Source organism: Takifugu flavidus, chromosome 15 (genome assembly GCF_003711565.1).
Source record: "Takifugu flavidus isolate HTHZ2018 chromosome 15, ASM371156v2, whole genome shotgun sequence".
NCBI classification, from domain to species: domain Eukaryota; kingdom Metazoa; phylum Chordata; class Actinopteri; order Tetraodontiformes; family Tetraodontidae; genus Takifugu; species Takifugu flavidus.
In genome coordinates, this window is record NC_079534.1 from 10,341,601 (window position 1) to 10,355,193 (window position 13,593).

The window sequence follows — 13,593 nt, forward strand, 5'->3', positions numbered from 1 at the left end:
CCTTTCAAAGCATTCCGGAAACAATTGTGTGTTGGTCAGGGAGGTGTGAAAGACTGGAGAATGATAAAGCCCATGTCTTTTCGGGGTTGGGGGGTGGGGCAGAGAATTACCTAAGCTCATCTAAACTTGTATAACTTAAAAGACCCTGCCTCAACAACAAAAACAGGTTTATTAAAGAGGTTGAAAGAAGGTCAGATGTGTTTTTCCTTCCCCCGATATGATGTTTCGGGGGGAGGGTGTGGACTCAACACGTCATTCCAAGGGAGTTGCAGAGAATCTGGACTTTCCCAAACTTTGATAGACTCACCGGGGGAACGCTTCTTTGGTGTTCGGGACCAGCGCGCATGATAATAACGGAGTAGTCGTCCTCTTCTTTATCAGGCATCTGGAGTTTTTAGGCATTTGTTGCAGCATGGACCTCGGAATTGGAGAGATGGACTTGCGCTGGATAGTTTTCACGCTCTTTCTGAACTTTCAGCTGAATTACGTCTCTCCCTCCTCTTATGATTTGTTCCAGGGGTCTGCATACAACGGGGTCGTGCACAGACACCGGAATAGGTAAGTTTTGTTTTGTTTTGTAACTTTTTGCTGTAAAGTCTTAAAAACTGTGAAAAGTCGGCGAATTTTGGACTCCGCCTTTCATAAAGTCAAAGTCCGGTTAATAGCCCGATCAATACAGTTATTATTGATCCTGACAGTAATCCTTTCTACCTTTTATGGTCATTTCGAGCCCAATACAAAGGTTTTATCAGCATATTTCTAAATTTGGCTGACGTTCGTCTGCGTTGCCAAACTTGATAAGCTTCAGATAAACATTGGAATGTTAGTGATTACGTTAGTGATTAAGAGATGGTGACGCCATCTCTTCCGACGTTTGCCTGATAATCAATACTAATAATAATTATAAGGCCTAAAAAGGAAAAAAAAGAGAGAGAGAGTGGTTGCAGGCGTTTCTGAGGAGGAACGCGCGTTTTACACTCTGGCGAGTAAGACTTTTACCTGAATTATTAATGCTTGTGAAGAAAGCAATGTTTCCTTCAACCCATAAGTACGGTACGTTCAAGCTCATCTATAATCCTATTTTTCCTCCACAGGAACTGGTGCGCCTACGTCGTGCGCAGGAACGTGAGTTGTGCCGTACAGGACGGTGTGGAGAGCTTCCAGGAGCCTATCGTGGCCCCCTGCCCGGTTTACCAGCCCGACTGCCAGCAACAAGTGACGTGAGCGTCCCGGGGAAAACGGGGACACTAGGAGTTGTGGGGATGCATCATGTTAGACAGACTTGAATTCGTCTAGTAAATATTTAAATAAGAGGCACCTGGACGCAGAACACTTATTGATTTAAATTGTAATACCAGCAGCTGGCCGTATTTCTGGCTGCTGCAGGATTTCAGTTCCATTTACATTCCTCTGTGAACTGTTATTAATTGCAAAAGAGCACGCACTGTCCATGTTTTAACTCGGTAATCTCACTACACAAACAGACGCTTGAGAGCTGCAGTGTTGTGGAAAAGACCCATGGAAACTGATCATTCTCATGTCACAGGAGCACGCTCCTAACTTCAAGCAAGAAGAACCCGACAGAGAGAATAAAGGCCTCACATTTGTTCCCTCGCATCTCTAAGACCATCATGATCTCATTTTAGATCAGGATCTAAGCACGCAGAGTTTTGCACAGCTGTAATATCAAGTGTCAGCCCAGTTTGCCATTTTCCGTTGTCTATTTTCTCAGTGAGGGAAATGTTATCAGAGAAGGATGCAGTGGGGGAATATGCCTAGATGGCTATTGCACTTAGTCGTCAACATTCCAGATGTTCCGCATGACATTAGCTCTGCCTTCAGGGAAGTGATGTCATCTATTGTTTCTCTGGGAACTATTTGAAAGTTTAGAATTTTTCATTGGTGGGGGATGGAGAAGAAGCTCACAAATGTATTCCTCTGTAAAATCCTACAGTATATTATATTGGAATTTTTCTGTCTTTGGGAAGTCAAGTCGGAAATATGATAGGTAACAGATGTTTTCACAAAAAGCTGGAATAAAACTTCTCCCTGCCCCCGCACCCTCACCTCCAAAACAGTCACTGTTGCCAAGATTCAGATCCAAGATGTGGTAATACTTACGCTGTTTTTCAGATACCAAAACCGGTTTCGACCCACATACAAGATTGCCTTCAAAACAGTGACGGAGTTGGAGTGGAGATGCTGTCCTGGATACCATGGTTTGGACTGTAAAGATATAAAGCCACCCCAGCACCGGCAGACAGCGCCACAAACAGAGCCTCACCAAGTACCAAATCCAGGATATACCACCCGACACACGCAGAGTAAGTCTCCAACTACCACAGAGAAAGTGTTTTCCATTTTCTGACTAAAAACTTAACAACTATTCTCTGATTGCAGGACCTGAGCGGAGAGAGACGGGCCATCATGAGACGAGGCACGGAGAGACCGACAAGGTCCGTCTCCTGGAAGGTGAAGTCAACCATCTCTCTCAGACGGTCCAGAGTCTCCAGTCGGCTCTGAAAGACCTCACTGAAAACCTTCGCACAGACCTGCAGGAAGACACAAGGAAGACACTCGTGACGCTCCTCAACAACATGCGTCCGCCGGACAGTGCCTCCACTGCCGGTGCAGACGACAGCCCGGCGGTATTGGATGGACAGGCCACTAAAGGCGCCGCCCTCGGAGACAAGGCTTTGGAAAAAATCATGGTCCGCTTGGACGCCATCAGCAGTGACCTGAAAAACAAGGACGATGCTTTGGAAGACCTACGGGGAACCATGAGCAGTCACGAGGGGCAGATCCGCGTCCTGATGGATGCCTCACAGACTCCAGCTATAGCCGATTTTGAAGTCATCCAGGTACACATCAATAAGAACTTTGAAAGGATGAAAAAGGAGCTAGACCAAAATGTAGAGGAACACTTGGCCAAGCTCCAAAGTACATGCGATGACAGAATCAGCACCCTGCAGAAGACCTGCGAAGACAGTCGTGAGCAAGGTTTGGATAGCCTGACGAAGCTTGTTGATACCAAGGAGGCTGACCTGAGAAAGGAGATGCGGGAAATACGTCGGGAAATGGCCGCCACGGACATACCCATTCGAACTCAGAGGCAGACTGATCCAGCAAAGCCAGAAGAAGATCACAGCAACCACAAGGACCTGTGGCGGGAGATTGACCGCATTGCAGAGGCTCACCGTATCCTAAATATCCGCATTGACAACGAGCTGGCACACTTTTCCGAACCTGTGGAGAACAATGAAATCAAGCTCCTGATTGAGGATCTGGAGGCGCGCGTTAATATTTCAGAGCAAAATGCAGAAACACACTGCTTCTACATCGAACAGAAGCTGACACAAGCTATTACCGATGAGGCAGTGGTGCTCCGGCAACTTATGGACGAACGCCTGATCAACATGAAGGACCAGTTCACAAACATGTTAGTGGAAATGAGCAATAATTCATTCCCTGGGATGTTCTCTATTGATGCCCTGCAGGCCGAAGTTAACAGTAATAAGTTCCATCTCCAAGGTTTAGACGATAGGGTGAGTGTTGTTGCGGAGTTGTGCTCTGCTGGGTGTTCGGCCTCAGAAATCCCTGTAGGTTCATCACCCACAATAAGAGGTCTGGAAAACATTTTGAGGGACATGAGTCGCAATAGGAATGACTTTGAAGTCCTTTTCAGTGATGTGAATGCTAACACAGACAAGCTCAGGCAGCTTGAAGATCTTGCTGAAAGACAGTCAGTTGCCACCAACAGGCGCGACTCAGTGATGGACAGCTTCCAGAAAAGACTGCTTAATCTCCAGGATAACTTCCTCGGTCTTGCAAGCTCAGTTACAGGGTTGAGTGACTCCATGCACAAATCCAATCAGGATATGGAGAGAATAAATTCAACCTGCTGTCCCGCTGTACAGAGCAGCACAGGGAGTCCATCCTGGGACAAACTGACTTCAGTGCCCCATCACCAGTCGGATGACACAAGGCGGCAGGTGGAGGACCTGAGACGTAGACTTGACTCTTTCAGCACTCGGCTCTCCTCTGATCTAAGCCAGTGCGAGCAGAACACGCAAGGTGTTTCCGATGACATGTCTGCCGTAGACGGACGCGTGAGCCGACTCGAAAAGGTGTGCGGGCGGTTAGATGCCGTTTCCATCACTATCAAAGAGCTGAAGGATGGACTGGAGAGGCACGTGGGTGATCTGAGGGAGGCTGTGCACAAAATGAATGTCACCTGCGGGAACCAATCTGCAGACATCATCGCACTGCGGAACTCTTTGCAGAAGCTCGAGAATGATCCGCCCACGCCTGCCAAACACGGGTTGAAGGGCACCACTGCCAAAGAGCTAGGTAAGTTGCTGCAGTGGTAAGTGCCAATACCAGGGTTTCACAAACACAAGCGATGTTGTGATGAGACTCACCATTTGCTCGGTTATCTGAACCAGGTTCTCAGATTACACCCAAGAATCCCCACAGTAAACCGACATACATGTTGACATAGCGTCCTATGATATGGAATGTCTGACATGCATTCCTGTCTTGCACTGTGCGTCACAATTATCCAGCCTTGTTTGAAGCGCTTCAACATTTCAGCAGATTCACCTTCCCATCAAGATTTAGATAAGAAGCCTAACAGCTCGACTGTTATGGACTGTTTGACCCTTTTCTTTTTCCTTCTAACTGACTGTGGCTTCCCACACTTCAGAAACCAAAGATTAGGTTAAAAATGCTGAAAGTCTTTCCTTTGCCATTTTTTTCCGCCATCCATCATGTGAAGTTATCATGCACGATTAACATCTGTGTAAATACAAACTTTTCCTGAAGATAATCCACCCCCCATACAATGTATTAAGTTTGTCTGGCCTGAACGGGGGCATGGAGGGAAGGATCAGAAGTCATGAAAGGCCACAGGGTATTTCCCAGGAAGGGAGGACACAAAGTTCACCGGGCCTCCCTCTTTTGCCTCAAGTGTCATTCAATATGTCACAGCAGTGAGGTGGAGCCCCATGTCTGAGGCTGGGTTTTTGGATAAGAACACGGATTTGTACATTTTTACATGCCAAATTCAACCCCTGTCTCCATTTTTTTTGTTTCACTTTGCTCCTTTCTATCATGATCAGAACACCAAATGGCTCATCTTTGAACATGCTGTGGGGTCTTCCAGCTGCCACCAGAATTTACTTCCAACACCACAAAAATGTGCTGCTCAATCCTACAATCTATCAGCACACACAGGTCCATACACCTCCCCACCTCCTGTACTCCTTACATACATATACACGAACATACCGACCTCGAGAGATTCCAGTAGAGTGACCTCAGTCTGTGCGGAGTCTGGTCTTCATTAAGGGCCCTGACTCATGGCTGGAGCCAGTCATGATGGAGAGGGGTGAAGCAGGGCTCCACACCCAGTAACAGATGCTTCAGCTACGCTCAGCCGTGATGTCACAAGTGGGGCCCCCATCACCAGTGCCTCCCTTTTTCAAACCACAGTCCAAAACAATGGCACGGTGGCGATACAACAGACAGCAATAATGGGATCGTGTGTTTTCTTTCAGTCATTCAATATCTCCTTTTTACTTCCACAAAGTGATGTTTTATTCCACTGTTGTGCTGTTTAGGCAACGTGACACCGCACCTCATCCTAAAATTAAATCAAACACAAAGTGTTTCCAGGATTTGTTTTATACTGTTTATGTAAGACACCATAGCCATTTAGCTTTTACTTCTGGGAGAATGTGGAAACAACAGGCTGTTACTTTCTGTGGGCGAGCTTTTAAGCTAACTAAGCTAGTTGTTATGCTAAAAGACCGAAATATGACACATGAAAACATAAATTATGGCATAAACAGGATTCTTCAGTGACTGTATTCTTTACCTCTCCTCTATTCTTCTTTAGATTGTTTGCCAGTTTATTCATCAGATGAAAATTATTGGTGCGCCAAGGAACTCATCTGACAATTTCCGCTAACTGCGATTGTAAAATCAACAGTATTTACCTTTTCTTTTTCTTAGCACAAAGAATAAGACGAATAAATCAGAGGTAAAAATGCAAATCTCCTTCCCCGGATCCCTCAAGAAAGCACTACACTGTCTGTCTGTAGCAGTAGGAAGAGTGCATAAATCGAAATTTCCATGACAAATCCCTGCTTTGTGGGTGTGGTGTCATTGCCGGTGTTGGTTGGGTGCGCTGAATTTTTACGTCTGAGCTCATCTGTTCTGGCTGGTTGTATATGAAGACTGCAAACAGCCCGAGTTTTGTAATAACATAAGTGAAAGATTAGCCGAAATACCTTTGTCCTTACTCAATGTGAATGCACAATTACGTGTACGTGTGTGTGTGTGTGTGTGTGTGTTGGGTTGCAAAACACTGGCACAGTGTCACCCCTGGAGCAGCTGCTACAGCCGCTGCAGCGTGTGCAAGTTTGTCGCTGTTTTGGGAGTGAGTTGGATGTCAGGGAGCAGTGACTAAGTGCTTCATTTAAAAGCAAATTTTGTCGGTGTTGTTTGGAAATTAGGCGTGGGAGCTGTTTTTAGGGAATTTTAAAATATGGAAAAGCTCACTACCCCTCCGTAGTGACTAATCCACCTTCTTCTCTCATTCACTTCTCAAGATGTTTTTTCCTTTTCCTCCTGTTTTTTGGAAGCAATCCCAGTTTTAAATTACATCATTTCTTACTCTCTGCCTTATCTTTGAATGCCTCCTTTACTCCCTCGTTGCTTCGTCCTTCTGTCCATTTTTCTTCTTCCAATTTGCCCTTCCAAGAATGTCAGAGGACTCAATTTCTCCTCTCCCTCCGCCCTCCTGGAAGTGTCTATCGACAGTCGACGCCCACAGACATAAAGATGAAATAAAGGCTTTGATTTCACGGATCAGTGCTTCACAATTGATCACTCTCTCTTTATATCGGACAGACGGTCTGTAAAATTAACTGTCTGCCACAGTGAGGGTGGACAAGAAAAACAGGATATCAAAAGGCTTTTTGTAGTCAGTGGAAGTCTTTTGGGAAAGTATAGCACTACGGTGCCACCGGCACCCATTAAAATTAGTCGGCATTTGAATTTTGAGGCGACACTTTGGCTTCGGCTGGTCTTTCCAGGGATATTTCTAGTTACGAGGTGAGGTGTTTCCAACTCTGGATGGTGGGGCCCATCTGGAAGTCTTCAGAATAGAATGGACACGGATACACAACAGGAGTCCCCGAGGTCTGCCCGCCAGAGCACAGCCCGCGCCTCCCGCACTTATATATCATTGCAGGAAAGCGGTGCGGTGGATGGAACCATGTCAGTATGCATAGCTGCAAAAAGAAACATGCACGCTAGAGCGTGAGTGATACTGTAACTCCCACACCGTTGCTCCATGGCCCCTGACACCATTTTCCATATTGTGATGTAATTGTTGGAGTGCGCAAAGACACCCGCAGCAATGTCTGAAGAATCTGTTGGCAAGGAAGAACATCTGGTCCTGGTGATGCTCAAGGGTGCACAAGGACTTGCTTTTTGTGGTCCCCTCCTTATTTTTTGGAAACACTGACTCAAAGCTCATGGGAAATATACACTCAGGCAACTGGTGCGTTGAAGGAGGCACTGGGAGGAAATGAATAAGAGGTTTCTGATTATCACAGTAGGACATAATGGTGGGGTTTAATTCATTTTTAATTATGCATGGGTTCATGAGTAGCCTGCAGTGGGAAGAAGGAAGATATTTCATAAAAGCTAAGTGACTGATCATGATTCTAACAAGGACAAACTGCTGTCACGTAGTGTCTTATTAAATTTGATTCCTCAGAATATGGCACACCGTCTTGTATGTGCGTGAATGTTTACAGTAGCATAAAAAAGTCCTACAGTATGCTCACAGTCCCTCTGCTATTACCATAATTGTAGACCGATTCCGGTCCTTAGTGAAGGTGATGTTGGTGCCCTCAGGGAGCACGCTTGCTAACACACAGCTCAATCCCTGTATGATACTATCTTTGTGTTTCAGTAAATTCTTAGAGACGCTGTAAAAGCAAGGAGAGGTTTGACCAAGGCTCGTGGATTGCATTTTTCTGAATAACCTCCTTGGATGGAGAGTCTTTACAGCTAGTATGCGGTTTGTCTTTGACAGAAAAGTGAACTTATCCTGACACATTTACAGTACTGACACCATCTCCTTTTTCTATATGGAATAGCTTCAAGACCGGAGAGACCTGCTCCTCTGCCAGATTCCACCAGGGCCAGACTCCAAATCCCTCGCATTACCCTGCCGCTTCCATCCAGCCACAGGCAGCCATACAATCCCATTCAACCAGTGCAGCCGAACAAACACGTGATCAAAGTTCCTTCACTGAGGCAACCGTCCAGCCCCCAGCGACCCGGCCATCCGGCGGAAATTCCCGAGGGTCCAGTCAGACCGGTGATGGAGACGGGTGAGGCAGGACCTCCAGGGTACATCCGCAGGGTGACTGTTCGAAGGGGATCTGAACACTCTTCCAGCCTGCCTGTCCAGGGTTTTGCTGGAGCACCAGGTGAGCGCTGCCACCAGACTTCCTTTTATAGCAATTTTGCTTTGTTTATGATCCTTGTCCAATAAACTTGCACTGAAAAGTTATTTAGGACATTTAACACATGGCGTCAGACCTCTCCACTGCATCACATGCACTCTGCCTTTGAATATGCCTTTTGCCACAGAAACAATGTTAAATTCACCTTTTTCCAGATAGCCTTAATGTGCCTTATATTGTACATTTTTGTACTTCCTCGTGGCCTTGGCCAATTTTTCCTTAAGCCTGCCCTTTGAGCCCCACACAAGAGGGAAAAAACAACATTTTGGATTAACCAGGCCTACTCAGAACTTCTGTCCAATCATCCAAAAGTTGCCACACACCAGACAGGATTGCCCAGTTTAAGTGTTAAGAAAAAGAAACACCCAAAGCAGGCTGACAACAAATTTCCTGCTTCTTTTGAAGTACGTAAAAGCCTCTAGAGTTGCCATTTGGTTTCTGTAGAATCCATTCTAAAGGCTGGACCGTTTATGTGAAGCAGTTTGCGTAAATGCTCCTGGATGCAACATCTTCCTGAGGGCAAGTTCATGAATTAATTCATGAGGGGATTCCGGATATATCTGCGGTTCAAACTATTTGAAATGTCTACATATTAATACTTCCAGGCTTTTATCCATGATTGAAGAAACCCTTCCAGGGAAACTTTGCTGGGTTCAAAAGGCAAAACGTTAAAAAGAAAAATGTTTAGCAAAGTTCTTCAGGTTGGGGAACCCTTTTGGAACCTTTTCTTTCTTTGTTTCACACGCTTCCTTTTGACCTCGCCGTCAAAAAACTGTCTTGTTTCACGCGCAACACCATTAATTATGTGGAGACTTTCTGTGTTGTGTCACGTCGCTCCTGCCGGAATGTGACATTTAAACGACTTTAATGGCGGTCCGCCTTAAATTGGACCGAAGAGCAGATAGTGGCAGAGGAGATTCTTGGCTGAATTAGCTCCCACTTGGGTATGTTTTGGCAGGAAGGGTATAGTGAGCAGTCCCGAAATCTCCCCTCTGAAGTCCTTTTAGTTGGGAATCCTAACTTCATAATCAAATTAAGCCTTTAAAAAGAATTCCCCGCCATTCCACTCGTTCCCTCAAGTCCAAATCTTCTCAGGATACATTGGTTCCAGCTGAGGATTACTGCAGGAAAATAGACATAAGACAACAAAAGAAATAAGATCCCAGGGAAAGGAATGACACTGGAGGAAACTCAGATGGAGGGAATATTCTGGGAGTCTGTCCCTATTTAGGTATAGTGGTACTGAAACTCTAAAGAGGCTCTCCAAATGGCCTGTCTTATAAAGTTTTGTGAGGGGCTGCAGAGGTTATCGAATTTTCCCCAAAAAGCGAAAATGCAGTGCCTCTAATTGTTTCAAGAAGTGCTTCTGTCTTCTGGGAAAAGGAAGGAGGATTCTGGCAAACGGGGGCCAGCAAAGCTTTAAGGGATGAGTTGAGATTACGCCTCTGACAGTGATGCAACACGTCAGCGTGACGGGTAAAGATGTGAGATTTGTGAGGCTGGAGCACAGCGTGTGTGCATTTCTGTTTGTCTTTGATTGTTTATGGAATTCTGCTGATATGATGGTCCTCCTCATCCTCACATGATGAAACATGATTGATGTGCTTTCTCCACAGGCTACCCTCCTCTGCAGCCTGCATCGTTCAACCATCAGTCAGACCGCCACCAAGGTACTGCAGTGTTTCAGAACCACCACCAGGCTCAGTTCATAATCTTTACTAGACCCTGTGGGAGGGAGGAGTGGGAATTCGATGTGTTGAGTTTTTAAAATGTGGGCCAACTGTGGCAATGAAATTTGGCGCCTCTGGAGACGCTCAAATGGGAAAGTTTCATCTCATTATCTCGGGTGACAGGTTGGCAAAAGTATCAAAGTGGTTATGGCCAAATTCCACTAAATAAAAAAAAAGATTTTACTGATTACTCAGTGGACCGCAGAAACGCGGAAGGATGATTCACTGGGTTCATTTAAAGCAGCCACGGGAGACCATCATCAGATGATCACACCAAATGTGTCCACAGCAACGGCTGAAAAAACAAAACAATAATGTCACCTAGGACCCTTTTTCTAAAATTTGCAGTTCCAGTAGCAGAAAAGATGCCCTGGAACCCAGCCTATCAAGCTCCAGCCCAATCACCAGGTAAAATACAGAAATAAATTAAATATATATAAATATATATCTTTTCTTTTAAGCTGAAGGATTCACTAAACTTGTACGTGTTTTATTGCAGCCTCGGCCGTCGGTACCTCCTATGCTGATCCCTTCTCTTTTTCTGCTGGCTTCACCCAGCAGAGCTTCTCTGGAGAGTTTGGCGTGATTCGCTTCAACAGGGTTCTGGTCAATGACGGCGGCCATTACAGTCCTCACACAGGTACACAGCAGCAAACAGCAACAATGGTGTGAAGGAAGGTAGCAGGTTATCCACAATATATGTTGGGGTTAACTCTGGCCTTTTAGTCTCAAAAAGATAGATTTTTTTTCCCCACCCATCACCATGGTAACCTGCCAGATTGCAAACCTCTGAGGGAGAGGAGAAAACTGTGAATGAAATGTTGCTGATTGACAAGGGAGGCTCTGGAAAATGATACTATCATTCAGAGACACCAGACTGGTTGTCAGACTGTATTTTATTGATTTCTCCTGTTCCACACGAGACTGGGAGGATCCAAAAGTTCAGGTTTTACTATTTTTAGATTTAATTAGGGATAAAAGAAGGTTAATAAAAGAAGAAGTTTGGCTGTACCTCAGGTTATAAAGGCTGAGAGTATAAAACCAAAATAAGCCTGTAAATATATGCACAAGTATAAATGTGGCATAGATCATAAGGCTTTTTTCATTTATGTAGACGTGCAGTCTGTGATTCTTTGTTACACTTTGTTCTGCACTGAACCTGTTATTTTGTGTGCGAGTCTGTGTTTAAAGTTAGTTTTCATACTAGACAAACTTATGAGTAACGTCCAAAAACACACACTAAAAATCAATTCAAAGATACTTTAGACACATCCTAGCACCCATGGACGTGGACCTGCATCAGTATTTACATAAATGTTTTAATGTTCATTTAAAGTTAATTAAATTTTCATTGTTTTCATTATAAAAACAGTAATGAGTGTGACAAATTATTACCATAAATCTTGCTTTCTGCTCTCATGAGGAAAATGTATTATTAAAAATCTCACACAATAGGATTTTTAAGCTACACCACCAGAATTTACATGGAAATAGCCATTTGGAGTCAAGTCAAGAGTGAACTTTCACTCTGCTGTGCATTTCCATTTATTTCTGCAGGATAATTACCATCACTTGCTATTTTTTTTGGGTTTATAGCGCACAGGGACAACGTTAACTGCTGAGCAGCAAAACATGAGGCAGAGCTGCATGATGGAGCATTCAGGGATTTAAATGTCAGACAAATTATTCTAAGTCACTGCAGCAAGTCTGGGCATTGACATTATGCAGCTGTGTAAGATTTTAATATAACTGCATGCTAACGATGCATTTACAGTCTGTTTCACTGTTTGTAAACGTCACTCTAAAAGAAAAGAAGAACCTAATGATTGTCATACAATCATGATTGAGTGGATGCAAATACTGTATACAGTATTTCTCATCAGAAACCAGCGGAGACTATTTAAGATAGTAAAGACTATATGCACTCACTGTTAGTGCTACAGCTACAGCATTAATGACTGTTTGAAGGGGTGATGACAAAAGTGACAGAACCGTTTAGAAAAAATATTCAAAGAAATTTCATGAGTTAGAAACAAGAAAAAGTATTTTAAATGCAAGAGGCAAAAGCAGAGTTTGGCCAATTTTAGTTGAAAGATAAATAACAGTAACAAATCTATATAAAGTCATTTTAAGGTCCATTGTGTAAGACTTTTAATAACTTAAATTTAAATAAATGAACATAATTTACATTATAGTAGCCTCAGCATACAAACAATAAACAATGTTTTCATCAACATTTTTAAGATATTTATATGAATAGTGATCCAATTTATCATCAATACACTCATCTTAGAATTTCTGATACTTTTGTCTTGGAATTATTTTTCTCTCAATGTTTCAAACTCAACTTTTGCATCAGAGGGTTTGAAATTTTAGAGCTGTGAATTGAACCAGGGGTGCACGCGTGGGACATAGAGAACCGAATCCTCACCCCGATTCCTTCTATTCTCTCAGGGATCTTCACTGTCCCTCTGGACGGCCGTTACCTGGTTTCTGGACTGCTGACGGCGCAGCAGGGCGAGCGCATGCAGGCCGTCCTATCCGTGTCCAACCGCAGCATCCAGAGGCTGCAGAGCTCCGCCAGCCAAAGTGCAGGCTCGGCCCCAGGGGAGTACACCTGCGGGGGCTCGGCCTCCTTCAGCCTGATCCTGCCTCTGAGGAAAGGAGACCGCGTGGGGCTGGTGAAGACCGAGGGCCAGCTGGCCACCACCGGATCCAGGGAGATCCTTTCCACCTTCAGTGCCATCTTCCTGTACGCTCCACAGGCCAAGAGATAACTGGAGCTCAGCCTGGGAGCGACAACAAGGACTGGATTGTTCCCAGACTGTTGCACTCGAGGAAAAAGGACAAACTAAAGTTTTCGCTCGTTCGCCGTAACGCAGCTGCCGCTCTGCCACTCTGAGCGCACAAAGATCTTCAGTTACGCAGTCATTCCTATAACGTGAACCATTTACACATCAGCACAAGGAACAGAATTTGTTCCTAACATATTTGATTATTAAGTTGCCGTTGTTTCTCGTTTACCTTTTGTGAAAGTTTAATGTAAATTAGTGTTAATAAATTAATATTAAAATTGATTGACTTGGAATTATATGGAGACGAAACCGGCGTGATTGTGTTAACAGCCTATCAGACCACAATTAGGCCATTACGACCCATAAGTGGGGAAATATTCACCATGGGTGAAAAAGTGATGAAAAAACAGAGATAAAAAAAAGTAGATTTTGCAAGTCGACATGTTTTTCTATCAAATGGCCGGCTGAGAAACCCCAGCAGGGTCGTTTGCCGGAGTGGGTGTGAATGAAATATCATTTTTC

The 13,593-nt window shown here is 44.4% G+C and overlaps 1 protein-coding gene across 1 annotated transcript; it reads left to right on the forward strand.

Moving 5' to 3' along the window:
* Nucleotides 1–275: 275 nt before the first annotated feature.
* Nucleotides 276–13,353, forward strand: emilin2a (elastin microfibril interfacer 2a). Its single transcript, XM_057055700.1, has 9 exons — nt 276–558; nt 1,095–1,220; nt 2,134–2,324; nt 2,401–4,350; nt 8,175–8,510; nt 10,163–10,216; nt 10,625–10,684; nt 10,776–10,916; nt 12,731–13,353. The coding sequence occupies exons 1-9, from the start codon at nt 413–415 to the stop codon at nt 13,051–13,053; spliced, it is 3,327 nt and encodes a 1,108-aa protein (XP_056911680.1). The 5' UTR covers nt 276–412; the 3' UTR covers nt 13,054–13,353.
* The last annotated feature ends 240 nt before the right edge of the window (nt 13,354–13,593 follow it).

Excerpts from the sequence above, each read along its gene's own strand:
- emilin2a (XM_057055700.1), top strand. The coding sequence starts at position 413 with ATGGACCTCGGAATTGGAGAGATGGACTTGCGCTGGATAGTTTTCACG. Across the intron at positions 559-1,094 it reads GTGCACAGACACCGGAATAG|GAACTGGTGCGCCTACGTCG; the intron begins GTAAGTTTTGTT and ends TTTCCTCCACAG. Across the intron at positions 10,685-10,775 it reads AGCTCCAGCCCAATCACCAG|CCTCGGCCGTCGGTACCTCC; the intron begins GTAAAATACAGA and ends GTTTTATTGCAG.